At 49.1% G+C, this 14,121-nt stretch overlaps 2 protein-coding genes across 3 annotated transcripts in view; one reads left to right on the forward strand and one right to left on the reverse strand.

Annotated features, from left to right (window-relative positions):
- Positions 1–13,918, reverse strand: part of LOC149351635 (uncharacterized) — a 30,822-nt gene extending 16,904 nt beyond the window's left edge. For both annotated transcript variants that reach the window (XR_016290614.1, XM_089580957.1), the window contains exon 1: positions 13,757–13,918. Coding sequence is in view for 1 of the 2 variants with exons in the window: in XM_089580957.1 (XP_089437083.1) it covers positions 13,757–13,826 (70 nt within the window). In the remaining variant the exon portion in view is untranslated. The remainder of the gene's footprint in view (positions 1–13,756) is intronic.
- On the forward strand, positions 8,045–11,174 carry LOC149351636 (uncharacterized). The gene is made up of 3 exons (XM_089577068.1): positions 8,045–8,352; positions 8,439–8,501; positions 9,360–11,174. Exons 1-3 carry the CDS (start codon positions 8,256–8,258, stop codon positions 9,959–9,961), a joined length of 762 nt encoding a protein of 253 aa, XP_089433194.1. The 5' UTR covers positions 8,045–8,255; the 3' UTR covers positions 9,962–11,174.
- Positions 13,919–14,121: the final 203 nt, after the last annotated feature.

The raw sequence follows: 14,121 nt of genomic DNA on the forward strand, positions 1-14,121 counted from the left end.
GGCCCTTAGTCTTTGTTTGAGCGGCGAAGCGCTCAGCGTTTATAGTCGCATGTCTGCGTCCGAGTGCCATGCTCCGGCAGGCACTCATGATTCGCTTCCGTATGACAGAGGAAGGGTTCAGAGAAAAATTCAGGTCTGCTAGTCCCCGGAACGAGGAATCGTGTTCACAATTCTTGACGCGCCTCCCGAACATCCTGGACATATGGATAGAGCTGTCGGACACTAAGAAAGAGTACGCAGACCTCGTGAACCTGATTCTTAGGGAACAGTTCCTGTCTAACTGCGCCACTCCGCTACAGATGTTTTTGAAAGAAAAGAAGGACGCATCCTTAGCGGAAACAGTAGCGAGGGCAGAAAAATATGTGGACGCCCATGGCTGGCCGAACTTCGGAAAGCGAAGCGCCCCGGAAGACAGGGCAGAAAAAGCGATCGCCAAGAATCCCGACAGAAAGGGAACGCAGCTTCAGTCATCGGACGAGAAGAGCCGCGATGAAAGGCAATGTTTTATTTGTGCGCGCACGGGACACCGCCCCGAAAATTGCCGGGCCGCCTCCTCTGACGGATCGGGCCAGCCCAAGAAATGCCACAAATGCGGCAAGCCAGGTCATCCCAGCTGGAGATGCTGGGCAAATGGGGCCTCAAAAGAGAGAGAGGAAACTCGGGAGTCCGCTGCAATGTGCACTGAGAACGGATACCTAGAACTTAAGGACGGAGGGATGATCCCCGTCATCAACGCCAGTCTCACCAGTAAGGAATGCGCCGCCAGGGAATGCTTACCTGTCGTGGCCGGCATGATTGGGGGCCGAACAGTTTGAGTCCTGAGAGACACAGGATGCAACACGGTGGTGGTAAGGAAGGACTTGGTACGGAAGGAAGATATCACCGACACGAAGTCTCCAGTTTACTTACTTGACCACTCAGTCCTAATGCTCCCAGAAGCTTGGGTCGATGTCGACACTCCGTACTTTAAAGGGACAGTGAGGAGAGCTCTATTAATGTTTTTTTAAAAGCAAAATCCGATAGTTCGGCATTTCATGGCTTTGTTGCCACTTGGCCGGCCGCGAAAGATGCATTTATTTCTAAGAAATTTGGATCTGAAGTTGAAAAACTTTTTCCCGCCGCTCTGATTCAAACTTGGGATTCTCTTATGACGACACAGGACTAAGTGACGTAAAATGTGACGTGCGCGTGACGTAACGCAGACTCCGTGATTTCTGGCGGCCAGCAGTGCGGCCTAGCAGCAGCCGAAAAGAAAGCTACCGCCGGCCGCACGTTGAAGGCATCTATCGGCTATTGCGGCCGTCGCTACCGTCGCTTCGTTTACGTTTGCACCGGCGCTTTGCCAGCGTTACGATGGATCCCGCTCTCGAAGTCGTCAACGAAGTTCTCGGAAATATACACTTTTAGCATACCGTGTACCTTGTTACCGTTAGCGGAATACCGGGAGCCCGCCTACCGCCGGTGAGCAGGTGCTGATTGGTCCCGATGCTGCAGGCGCGCGCGTAGCTGTCGGGTACGTGGCGTCATCTGGCGACGTCAAGGAGATTTGCTCATGCATTGGCTGCGCCTCAGTGATTCGTGGCTTCTCGTGTCCTAGTGTTGCTAGAACCATTGGTTCTAGCAAGCCTGTCTTGTCCTATGACGTAATCAAGCTTGTACTTGCGAGTTTGGCCTGTGGCGGCGATACCTGTATTTTGGTTCCTGCTTTTTTCTACGTTACAAGAGCTGTGTTGTCAGTATGAGTGACGTTTTTGTAATCAGGAGCTGGTATTCTGTCGATACAAGCCAACTTCAATTTCTCCTCAGTGTCCCTTTAAGGGACGACTCTGCGCTAAGTGCGTGGAGAATCCCCTGTATGATTTGGTGCTGGGAAATGTGGAAAGTGCTAGGCCAGCAGACGACCCCGATCCAGACTGGCACAAGACAAAAGAAAGCGAGACTACGAAGCCCACTGAAGAAAACGTTCGAGAGTTAGCACCTGACGCCGAGAGTACCGCACCCCTTTCGGATGCCACTGAAGCTTGCCCGGTAGTGACTAGAGTGCAGGCATACAAGGATAAAACTCTGAAAAAGCTTAAAGTCTTGCAAGGCCTCCCTAGTGTATGCCATGAAGAGCTGGAGCGCACTGGAGCGCGCAGGAGAGCGTTACAGCCGCTACTACAACTTCAAGAGCCGCAAACGCTCCCTCAAACCGGGAGAACAGGTTCTTATTCTCCTTCCCACAGGGCACACACAATAAGCTGCTCATGCAATGGGAGGGGCTCTTTTCGGTCATCAGCCGCCGGGGTGATGTCGACTATGAAGTGGATTTGGGCAATGTCCCAAAAATATTCCACATCAACATGCTAAAGAAATACCAGCGAAGGAAAAACGACACCATTGTGGCCGCCGTCGGTGCAGTAATTTCGGCAGAAGACACAGACGCTGGAGAGATAGAGCTTCCTAAGCCCTCCCAGACACAGTCTATCAAGGTTGTAAATATTTCCGACAGAAGACCAGCGTGGAGAAGAAGGTTTCTCGTTCAAACGGACCACCAGCCTTTAGAGTTTATAAAAGGAACAAAGTCCGCGGACAGCCGTGTTCTCTGCTGAAGTATTAAGCTCCAGGAATACAACTTCCGCGTCGAGTATATTAAGGGCAGCGAGAACGTGGGCGCAGATTACATGAGCCGGCTGGAATAGTTGTTCAGTTGGCACTACTGCCTAGCTGCATTGTGTTTTTATTGGTGCAAATAAATCGTACATGATGTGCCTGTATATTTGTGCTTGCTTGATTGTTTCGATGATCAGTGACTTGTGGTATGTGCTCAGGACATGGATGCCGAACTAGAGTGCTGTGGTGCTGTGCGGGTTCTGATTGGTGCATATGTGGTGCGTGCGCGTCATGAACCCTGATGAGTGGCGAACGACCCTCAGTGCATCGGATGGACCCAACTTCTTGCACCCCTCTGTGGGGCACAGTGACGTCGCCACTAAGATTCAGCGCTTGCTGACGTCTAGAATTAGGGTGCCTCGATGCGCGCCCGAGAGGGCGAGCGCATCGAGGCACCCTATCTAGAATATTCCGAGACAATATTCTTCAGTGGGGGGCAGTGTCACAAGCTGCCTCTCTTGTAGAGCGGAAGTTACGGGATCTCCCCGCCCCTCTGAGCATACCTCGACATAATTCTCCGGGGCAGCGACCGGACGGCGCGCGTCCGGACGATGGGGTGCCGGGCAACCCGGCGAGGGAATAAAAAGGGGGACCGCCGCCCGCCCTGTCAGTGCGCTCTGGGGAGGTGCAGCCTCTCGGGTCACTCAAAGGGCCGTTCGCTCGGGGAAAGTGTTTTTTTTATTCTTCGCCGAGCCCGCGGTCAACTCCTCGTTCTTCCTCGTCTGGCAAGACCGACGCTACTGAATTCTGCAACTACGACGCTACATACAACAAGAAAGTCGTGAGAACTCCGTTTTTTTTTTTTTTGCAAAAGACTGTCGGTCAATTGAACATTGTTTTCGTATTTGTTTAAACCTTGATCTGGCTTAGTATTTCACGTTTTGTTTCTGTATATCTGGAATATTTGCTTCGCTATCCTTACCTTCTTCTTTTATCGCGGTGTTTGTTCATTGTCGGGTTTATTTGTTTGTTTGTTCGATTATTTATGCAGTGTAATTTGGACTACCAGCTGTAAATATCCGATTGTTTGAAAGAACGGTGACTTTACTGTGAACTTATTCCTCAATCCCACACCGACACACATGCTTCACGGGCTGACCGGCCTAACTTTTAACTGTGTACTCAAACTTCACAGAGGGACGAAGGGTAACGGTAAAGGGGATCCCGCGTCTCTGTTGACCGTAAAAAAGGGGGTTTGTGACACCATTCTTGATGAAATGTAGACGCCAAGGAACAAGCTACGTCTAGAGATGCGGAGGTATCCGCCCTCCGAGCAACACTAAAGGCACAAGCCGAACAGCTAGAGCGGCTGCAGGTTGACCTGAATGAGAGCGAGCAGTACAGCTGCAACATGAACATGGAAATCCATGGACTCACAGAAACAGCGCACTAACCAGCGGCCAAGCTGTGGAGAGCACGCCGCTCTCTGATGCGCGATAACCCACTCGCCCTCTTACGCACCGAGTGTGCTCTAAAAACACTCGCTGAATAAAGCCGTTCGTTCACTGTTCCCTGGCTGCGCCTCTAAAAAGCACACGCGCATAAGGAGCTTCTTTTTAAAATAAACGGCACATGCGTCTGGCTTCTGCTTCGGTTGTAATGTGGGATGCCCACTTACTACGAACATCGGATACAACGAAATCAATCTGCGTGACCATCAGGTTCGTTATAAGTGCGCTTGGCTGTAATGGGACAACGAGTAGACAGGGAGATGAACTGAAAGCGTATAGACCAGAATCCAGAGCCGCTCCTGGGCGCGGCCATTTTCCGCCGACTGGTGCGCCGCGGTGCGGGCAATTCTTTGGGGACTGCGGGGCTGCGGCAGCTCGGCGGCCGCGCCTGCATATAGCCGCGCTTCGGGCGCTAAAAAATACATTGCCGAGCATACTTCCCCAGCGTGGCTGTGTTGCAGGAAGTATTCACGTTATCAAAGGGAGCACATTGATGCGTTTTAATGACATTTAGTTTGACATTCACGTGAATTGTGCTGACGCTTAGAATGCGCTCGTGCTTATATCGCTACCGTCTTGGTGCTCTACAGCAAAAAAAAAAAATATTTTTGTTCAATATCAAGTATTAGGTGTGCGGCTAGCATGCAGTTCCAATTCCAATGCACTCTTAATCCTTCGGCCATAAAGTACCACCCACAAACAGGGCTTTCTTGTCGCATGTGTGGTGCGCCAGTTTATCAACAAATTACCGCTGTGAGCTTAACTGAGTCGCAGCGCCAACAAAAACAAAATTTGTCATGGTTTATGCCACCTGGATGCATAAAAACGTACTTTTGCTCAAATTATCAAAGCTTGAATGGATATTAGCAGCTTTCACGAATTCTGAGGTCCGAAGTCGCGTTCATTTTATTCGGTAGCTCTCGCCGCGTGTGACAGCGTTGCGTAGGCGTTTGGCTAAGTGTGAATGAATGTATTAAAATCACGCATATTTTCCTATGATTAAGGTAGATAGCAAAAGCAGAAACACACTACGGTAAACTCTTTAACCCCCCTGATCCCGAAGACGTGCGTGCGGAAAGAGCAACTGAAATCGGTAGCGGTCGTGTTTACAATGCTGTGCATGAAATGTGTTTAATGGGAACTAGAGCAAGCTCAGCGCAAGGAGGTGATCGAAAACACGCGCCTCGTCGGGACAACCTTCAGTCTGCAGCTCGCCTATCCAGTTACTACACCACTGAATCAAATCAATAAATCCACATTCCTGTGCCTAAAATTATCATAGATGATAGATAGCGCACGTAAAAGGCGGCAACAAACGACACGCCCGCGCAGAAATCTGCTTAGAAGTGCCGGTTTCCAGTCCGTACGCTACCTGGCCGACTACTCCGCGGGAAAAATCCTTGCTGTTTGCAATACTATTCCAGAATTTCCCTGAGCAGCGCCGCCGCACCAGCGGCTCGGTGGAGCAGCGTCGCCGCTGCACTGCCAGCGTTTAGAATCCTGAGCCAGCAGTATATCATCATTGAAAAACGTAACTCGAAAAACGAGACACAGAAAAGGTGAAGACAGGACACGAGCGCTAATCATCAATATCAATATCATCATGGTGGGCACAAACAACGAGACAGACGGGCACTGCCTCGCCGCACTTACAACCAAATGAACGAAAAAAAAACTCGGAGATGTCACGTTAACGACTAACTGCGCGCAAGATAACCGCAGTACTGTCTGGTAGAGGAAAAATGTAAGTAGTGACGCACAGCACACCCTCATATGTTATGCTGAAGCACTACAACGACAGAAGCGAACACGTAAACATGCATTCTATGTGCGGCGCCGGCGCGACCCGCAGTCCATCGGGCCGCGCGCGCCGATAGATGGCGACTGGTGTCGAGAGTAGGGGCGCGCCAGCAGCCTGCGTGCGAGGGTAAAAGAAGGGAGAAAGGACACGTTAGGGACATAGTAAACTGCATTAACTTCTTTAGCTGTCCATGAGCACGACGCCCGCCCGCCAGGGACACCGGAGTCGGGGGGGGGGGGGGGGGGGGGGGGGTCGCCGCTTCGGTCTAAGCACATAGACGTACCAAACGTAGACTTATACCGGTTGTTACATTGGGCTCGCCTGCGACATCCCACCGCTGTCGCACGCTAGCCCCAAGGGTAGCGTTGACCTGGCGGTCCGGTGTCCCGCGGAGAGCATCGGCAGGTTCCGGGAAAGCACAATGGCATCGTCTAACAAGAACAAGGTTTAATACCGCATCTCGTACGAACGGCAAGAGAAGCTGGCCCCCGAGGGAAATCTGCAGTGTTGTAGGCGTTACCGAAAAAAAGTAACTAAATACGTTACTCGTTACACAAAAAAAAAAAGAACGCGTTACAGCCCTACGTTACCTACAAAAAAGGTAACGCGTTATCGTTACCGTTACCGAAAAAAAGTATCGGGCGTTACTTTGCCGTTACTCTATGACCATAACTTTTAATCAGTGTGTCTTCGCTGTAAGAACTCAAGATAACAATTTTATAAAGCTCATACTTCATATAATTCCAACTTCACAAAGAAAACAGCTGAACTCAACAAATTTACAGGAATTCTGGTGGGCTTCTGCTTACAAAATTACGCGGAAATCATGTAGCAATAAAGAAATGCTTAAATGTTTGGTTTGGTTTATGGGGTTTAACGTCCCAAAGCGACTAAGGCTATGAGAGACGCCGTAGTGGAGGGCTCCGGAAATTTCGACCACCTGGGGTTCTTTAACGTGCACTGACATCGCACAGTACACGGGCCTCTAGAATTTCTCCTCCAAAGAAATTCTAGCCGCCGCGGCCGGGATCGAACCCGCGTCTTTCGGGTCAGCAGCCGAGCACTATAACCGCTGAGCCACCGCGGCGGCAAATGCTTAAATGTCATAGTTCCGGTAAAATAAATTTGTGCACCAAAACAATTTTTTTTTACTTGAACCTGCATAATTATCGGAAAAATGCGAGTGTTTACGTCAAGGTGTTCAAGGTCAGCTTCGCTCGCAATAACCAGAAACGTAGCCGCAGTTACAGATAGAAACAGCCGGTTGACTGAAATCCCCTTTTCTGTGCTGTACCATTGTACTCTTTCGGCGACTCTCTTGGGGCCATCTTGAAGTTAACTGGCGACATTCCTGAGTTTGCTCAGAAGAGGAAACTGCTTTCACAAAGAATGCGAAAGTGTCGCCTGTGAAAGAGGCCTTTTGGTTGGAAAACAACCTTACGCAGAAACTGACTTACAGATTTCTGCAAATGGTCCATTGGTGGCTCGGCATGCGTCCACTCTTTAGAGAGTAGTGTACGTGAGTGGTTTGGGGATGGAGACAAGTGTGTGACTGCGTGTTCGTGCTTTTCTTTTTTTTAGCTGAGTGCGTCGTCAAGGGCAGGTGTTTTTTGGCATGCATGCGAGCCGCAACACGAGTCGTCGAGAACACCTGTAGATTTTGTTTATTTGCAAAATCATTTTCGGCGTTTTTTTTTTTTTGAAAAAGAGGCGGAGGCGGACAATTGGAATAAAAAGTAACTAGTAACGTGCCACCTCACATTACCGAAAAATGTTAACGTAAGTACGTTACCCGTTACAGTTCCGAAATGGTAACGAGTACGTTACTAAGTTACCGAAAAAAGTAACGCGTTACCGGTAACGCCGTTACTTGTAACGCGTTACCGACAACACTGGAAATCTGAAACGCCCACACAGTAGGTGTCTCGACGGCCATGTCGACGGCGACCTGGCGGCGGGAGCATCCTTCAGAGGGAAAGGAGGAAGGTTCCGAAGACGCGCACGTGTCGAAGCAGCCCTCATGTTCATGGCGAGCGTCGCTGACTCGGACCCGGCGGCGCCGTGATCCGGATCCATCCGGCCCGGGGCGAACACCCTCTCCCTGAGCGCCGTGCTCTCACAAGCATTTGCACACACGCACAGGACGACACGTGGCAAGTGGGTCTGTCTGGAAACGATTCCCGAGGCGGCTCTGGGCGGCAGTCGGCCAAGCGAATTGTCCGTTGCTCGGAATAATACTCCTGCGTCCACTGCAGCCACGTTGATCTCACACGGCGGTGGCGAAACGTAACGCGGCCTACTTCAACGTCTCTCATCCCTTGAGTGTATTATTTAATAACCGCAGATTTACAATGCCGCTGCCTCGGGAGATATCTGGGTCTCAAAAGAAGATAAACTTTTTCGTGCCTGGGACGAAATGCTTAGGCCATGGAAGCGAGGTTGCACAAGGTATATTGCGACACATTTTTTTTTTTCACCACTTTGATTATTGATGTGTTTCTAATGCCCCTTCGTATTTGTATTTTGGCTGGCAGCGGGAAGCACTTCTCATGAAAGTCAACCAGATGAGCGTGCGATAGGGGCAGCAAATATTGCCGGTACGTTTTTGCAATGTTTTATTTCCACCGTGCTCTTCATGTGGCTTTCATGAACTTTTTTTGCGTGTCATGCATGTTTTGCATATTTTGCTATATTTCTTTTTTTGAAAGAATACGTATGTACTCATGTAAGGGCCGCACCCCTCACTTGGCCTCTTGCAATTCGAAAAAAAAAGTGAGCCAAAAGCTGTTTCATGCGCGCATGATTTTGGCCGCGTAAAAATAGCTACGACCACGAACGCGTCGTCCCGCGCGCCGTGCTCGGCCTGGAACCTCGCACAGGCGGTCCGTCATCCACGCTAGCTCGCCCGGCGTTCGCACCAGAAAGGATTGTCAAAACGTTATGCTGTACAAAAGCCAGGATGGGGTGCAGGCCTGTTGGGTGTGCCTCACCGTGCAAGAAAACGCGAGTGGGGCGTTTTTGGGCGGTGACGCGCCGCTCCAAGCCGTCACAAGCGCCGCACCTTAGGTGGATCCTAACTTAGGATCACGTGAAATTTGCCAGTAAAGTAATACAGTGATCAAGCAACCGCTAGCAACCTGTCTTACTGCGGGTGATAATCGCGCAGATCGCGCGGGCACAATCCACACTTTTAATGCATTGTGTATTCAAAGGATTCGTCACGCCTGCGCTAATTCGTCATAAAAATGGGTATCGCCGCGTAAAAAACGGACGCGTAATCGGGGCTGCGCTGTAGCAGAAATTTTTAGCGGAAAAACGCCGGTTCCATGTAAGGGCCGCACCCCGTGAGAACCGCGGAAAAAAAGTGCGGCCCTTACACGAGTATATACGGTGATCAAGAAAGGATTCATACAGAGTTGATAGGCTAATAATCCCTTTTATCTCACTTATTACAGAGATCCCAGCAACCGTAGCACAAGGTGGAGAGCCCCTCTTGGCAACAGACTGTGCTCTGATGGAAATCGCAAGCCATGACGACACGGCCCCGGATGTTCGATCACTGCCGCCAAAGAGCTACAAATTTCCAACGAGCCAGACCGGAAGGTCCTGTAAATATGCATGGTTTGAGAAATTGACGTGGCTGTCGTACGACTACGAACGCGACGTCGTGTTTTGCAATTTGTGTCAAATAGCTTTCAAAGAAGGAGGAGAAAACGTTACAGCAGTGGAACTGTGTTTCATTCACAACGGGTTCAGTAATTGGAAAAAGGCTGTTGGAAAATTTCAGTGTCATGAGAAGAGCCAATTTCACTGCGTTTCCGTAAGCCGCCAACTGTCGAAAGAAAAAGGAATGCGTGTAGTGCAGCTATTATCGCAGCACAGCAGCAGACAGCAGGAGGAAGCCAGGCAGGCACTGCGTGCAATAGTGCGTTCGGTGCGTTACCTATGCCGCACAGGTCAAGCTCAGGGTTGCCAGGTCCTAAACTCAAAAAAGCGCCACAAAAATCGCAAAAGTAGCCAAAAAGTAGCCAACGTGCCGCCGGAGTGTCAAAAGTAGCCAAAAAAGCGCCAAAGTGGCAGAAAAGCAGCACAAAAAATTTGTAATTCTTGCCGAATGCAGGTTAACACTGGATGCGAATAACTGAAGTATAAAAGCATTAAATCAAATGAAAGGAAATACATGAACATCATGGGACAGGACCACGGAAACACGCGAGGAATTTCAAAGGGAGTGAAAGTGTGGGAAAGTAACCAGAAGAGTTTTCCTTCTCTGCAGAGGTGAAATAATTTGGGTTCCTAAGCCACTTTCATATCAATTTGCATTCCCATTAAATATGGCATGCATGGCTTTCCCTTATGAAATTTTTTCTCTGTTCTGTAAACAAGGGCATGATTTCATATGCGCCTATTTCTTGTTCGGTTTTTCTCCTGCGATCTTTTTTTCAGCTTTCTATTGCAAAACAGACTGATCGCCGCGTGCCACGTGCAGTTCATATGTATTGAAGGCATAGAAAGCACGCGGCCTTGGCCAAAGTTTTTCAGGTCAAATGGGTTGCTTTTCAGCCACTTATGGCTCCCCAGCTCTATATCGCTATGCGATACGAAGATCCTTCGTCATCACGTTTCAAAACTTTTTGGTGTTCCCCGCTCGCCACTAATCAGCTAAAAAAAAACCATGTGCCTTGAAAAATTTCAATCAGGACTGCAATTCTCAGCATCATACAAGTGGCTGTCGGGCTGGCATGTGCGGCTGATCAACTCGCTTTGAACCAGTTGTCAACTGAACACACAGGTGTATCAGATAAGTAGCAAGACACTTCCCTGTTTACCTGAGGTGCATTCAGTGACTAGAGATATGACATTTCTTATTGCTAGTTCTAAGGAAGCTACATATCCGCATTGCATAGCAGAGCCACAGTTTCGGAGTCTCGGCTGGGAGAACAAGTCCTGCGAGCATTAAGTGAACACAGGAGCGAGAAGTATTTTATGTCTAGGAGATGATTACAGGTACATTTTTAACAACAGGGCAGGCACCGTAGAATAACAGAGTTACGTGTGGCATTCTAACGCTCTCCAGCAAAGATGCACTGCGACCATTGGCGAAAAAATAGGTCTATTATTCAGTCCTCACTTCGAATTCAAATGTAGCCAAAAAGTAGCCAAGTAGCCAAATTCAAATTTTTGTCGCCAAGGGGTCCCAAAAGTAGCCAATTTGGCGCAAAGTAGCCAAACCTGGCAACCCTGGTCAAGCTTTACAAGGGCAAACGAAGGACGAAGGCAACCTTTTTGATCTGCTAGATGAACGATCGCAAGACGTGCCTGCTTTGAAGAAATGGCTGGAGAAATGAGATAGGTGGCTAAGCAGCGACATACAGAACAAGCTCATAGAAATTATGGCGCACAGCGTTCAGCGAGGCATCATCAAGGACATCAGATGCAGTCCGTTTTATGGAATCATTGCTGACGGTACCACCGACGTAACAGGCAATGAGGAGTTCACATTTTGTGTGCGTTGGGTAGACGGGATAACACTGGAAGTTCGTGAGGAATTTCTTGGCATGTACAATGCACCAGACAGCAGAGCCGAGACGTTGTATAAAGCCTTGAGGGACATGATTTTACGTCTGGGCCTGGACTTTCAGAACCTAAGGGGGCACTGTTTTGAGGGGGCCACAAACATGGCAGGCAGATTTAGTGGCGTGCAGAAAAAAATTACGGAATCTGAACCACGGTCAATATTTGTGCACTGCAGTAACCACTACCTAGACTTAGCACTCCAGGAGGTCGCGAGGAACTGCGATCATCGGCGACGCTCTCAACATTGTAAAGGATGTTTCCAATGCAATACTCGAATCGAAGAACAGAAAGACTGTTTATTCGAGCGTTGTACTTCCCCCGGGTAATGATGCCGGTGAGCAAGATTGTTCTAGGCAGAACACCCTACTGCTACCACTGGGTCCAGGTGGACAGTAAGAGTGAAATCAATGGAAAGGTTCGTTGAAAACTATGAAAGGGTGCAGGCAACTTTGCAGGAACTGGTGCAAGCTCAAAGCTCTCTCACTGGCACCCGCAAGACAGCCTTAAAACGATATGAGAAAGTATTAAAGAAGTTCGAAACTTTATTGGGATCTAGCTTTCTATAGCTTTGTTTGGCCCGTGCGAGAAATTAGCGAAGATGCTTCAACTCCCAGTTAACCGCGCTGCAGGAGCAAAAGAAGCAGCAGAGGCTCTTTGTGACCGCTTGTTAGGGTGCGGTCTGACGCCTCATTTGACGACCTATGGCGGCGGACGAACTAAAGGGCAACAAAGTTAGGTCTAAAGGAACCTCGAGCGCCCAGAGTTTCGCAGCCGCCCAGAAGGCTTCAATTCACAGACAGGCCCGAGGAGCTTGCAGCGCTTGACTTCAAGTCATTACAGAGAAAAGAGTTTTTTGCCGCTATCGATCGTATTACCACTGAGATCCGACGGCGATTTGAACAGCCTGGCATGGAGCAGCTGATTAGCCTCGAGCGCATTTTGACTGACGCTGCTGAAGGTCGAAACTTCGCGTCAAACGGCCTAAATGAGCTTTTAGGAGCACACGCTGCAGATTTTGACATTAGCAGGCTTGCAGCGCAACTCGTGCTTCTCCCAACGCTCCTGCGTGACGAGGGTCCGGTCGCAAGTGAACGCATTTTACAAATTCTGCAGGGGAAGTCTGCAGACATGCGTAATATGATGGACCAGGTTGCCCGGTATCTGCAACTCGTGTTCCTGCGTCAGCTGCTTCAGGAGAGCGATCTTTCAGTGCTCCGAGGAGAGTAAAAACATTTCTGCGCAATCGAATGACGCAGAGGAGGCTGACACACCTTCTCCTCCTCCACGTGCACAAGAAGAGAGTTGCGGATCTGCATTTGGATGCCGTTATATGAAAGAGTTCGTATCTAGAACGGCAGAACGAACAGCAACCTTCGGCCTCCTTTGAAAAGATCTCCTGCCTCTTGTCATGCTAGCCTTGAAACAAGTCAGTTTGCGATACTATAGCTTTGTACCTAGTGCCTACTTTCATGTCTACTTGCATGAATATATCAGTTCACATTTGTTTCAGTGCGAGCGCGAATTCAGAAATATTAAAAATGTTTTTTTCGCAGCTTTCCAATCCGTTTACTCACTTGCGCTGTCTGCGCAGGTTTCAGTAATTATGAAATTTCTAAGCGAGGATGCAATTATGTAAAATTCAAAGCAGCTACAATGAATTAAAACATTAATAATTAATAAGAATAAGAAGTTTTTAGGAGTCTAGTGGATGCAGCTAGCACAGGATTGGGTTAATTGGAGGAATATATGGGAGCGGCCTTTGCCCTACAGTGGGTCTAGTCCGGCTGATGATGACGAAGCAAAGACAATACTTGCCCCCCCCCCCCCCCCCCTCCCCCTCCCATAAACGTTTCGGAGTCCCTGCCGCCCGCTATTGTCTGAACACAAGTGCGGGCGTCCACTTGTGTCTTATATCGTCCACGCGAACTTCCCGAGGCGGCAACCGCTCGAGAGATAAAAGAGAACCTTGCTTCTGAAAGAGTGCCCCTGAAATTTTTTTGCCAGTGTAGAAAAAGTGCAGCTCTGCCCACCTACACGAACGCATTTCTTTTACGCGTAGTGTAGCACGAGAACTACACTTTTTACACCGCTTTCATTGGAGGTGCAGGCTAGCAGATGAAAAAAGAAAAAAGAAGACGCGCATTTCAATCGCACAACCCCAATTTATGACGCCAAATGCCGTAACCAGTTGCAGCGCAGCCTCGCAAGTCTGTGAAGTTCGTCCGCCTGGACGACGGCAGCATTATGGCGGTGCACCCACGCGTCAAAGACTTACCTTCTACGAAGATGAAATCGTTTACACGTCTGAAAGTGCGTATTTTAGTCTGTAGAACGGTACTTCGCATTTAAGTAAGCCGCGTTCGTTTGGTTGGTATCGGCGCTTGGCGACGCACGTGAAAAATGTATTTGTATGGCAAGGGATGGAGACACGCGCGTGTCACCATCCAGGTAGGGGGGGCTATATCGCTCGTGACACGCAGATACCCACGTGACAACATAATTAAACAAAAGGGCGCATAAAATCGACTTAAACTTTTTTATAATATTCAGTTACAGCTTAAATACTCACCTATAATAGTACAAGTGTTGTGTTTTGTTTTAAAATTTGGTTGAAATGTTTTTAAAGCGCATGAGTTGAGG

This window comes from Amblyomma mixtum, chromosome 3 (assembly GCF_055824585.1).
Source record: "Amblyomma mixtum isolate Tamu chromosome 3, ASM5582458v1, whole genome shotgun sequence".
NCBI classification, from domain to species: Eukaryota; Metazoa; Arthropoda; class Arachnida; order Ixodida; family Ixodidae; genus Amblyomma; species Amblyomma mixtum.

Coding starts and splice junctions, on each gene's coding strand:
- LOC149351636 (XM_089577068.1), top strand. CDS start 8,256: ATGCCGCTGCCTCGGGAGATATCTGGGTCTCAAAAGAAGATAAACTTT. Junction 8,353..8,438: donor TGGAAGCGAGGTTGCACAAG/GTATATTGCGAC, acceptor TTTGGCTGGCAG/CGGGAAGCACTTCTCATGAA. Junction 8,502..9,359: donor AGGGGCAGCAAATATTGCCG/GTACGTTTTTGC, acceptor CACTTATTACAG/AGATCCCAGCAACCGTAGCA.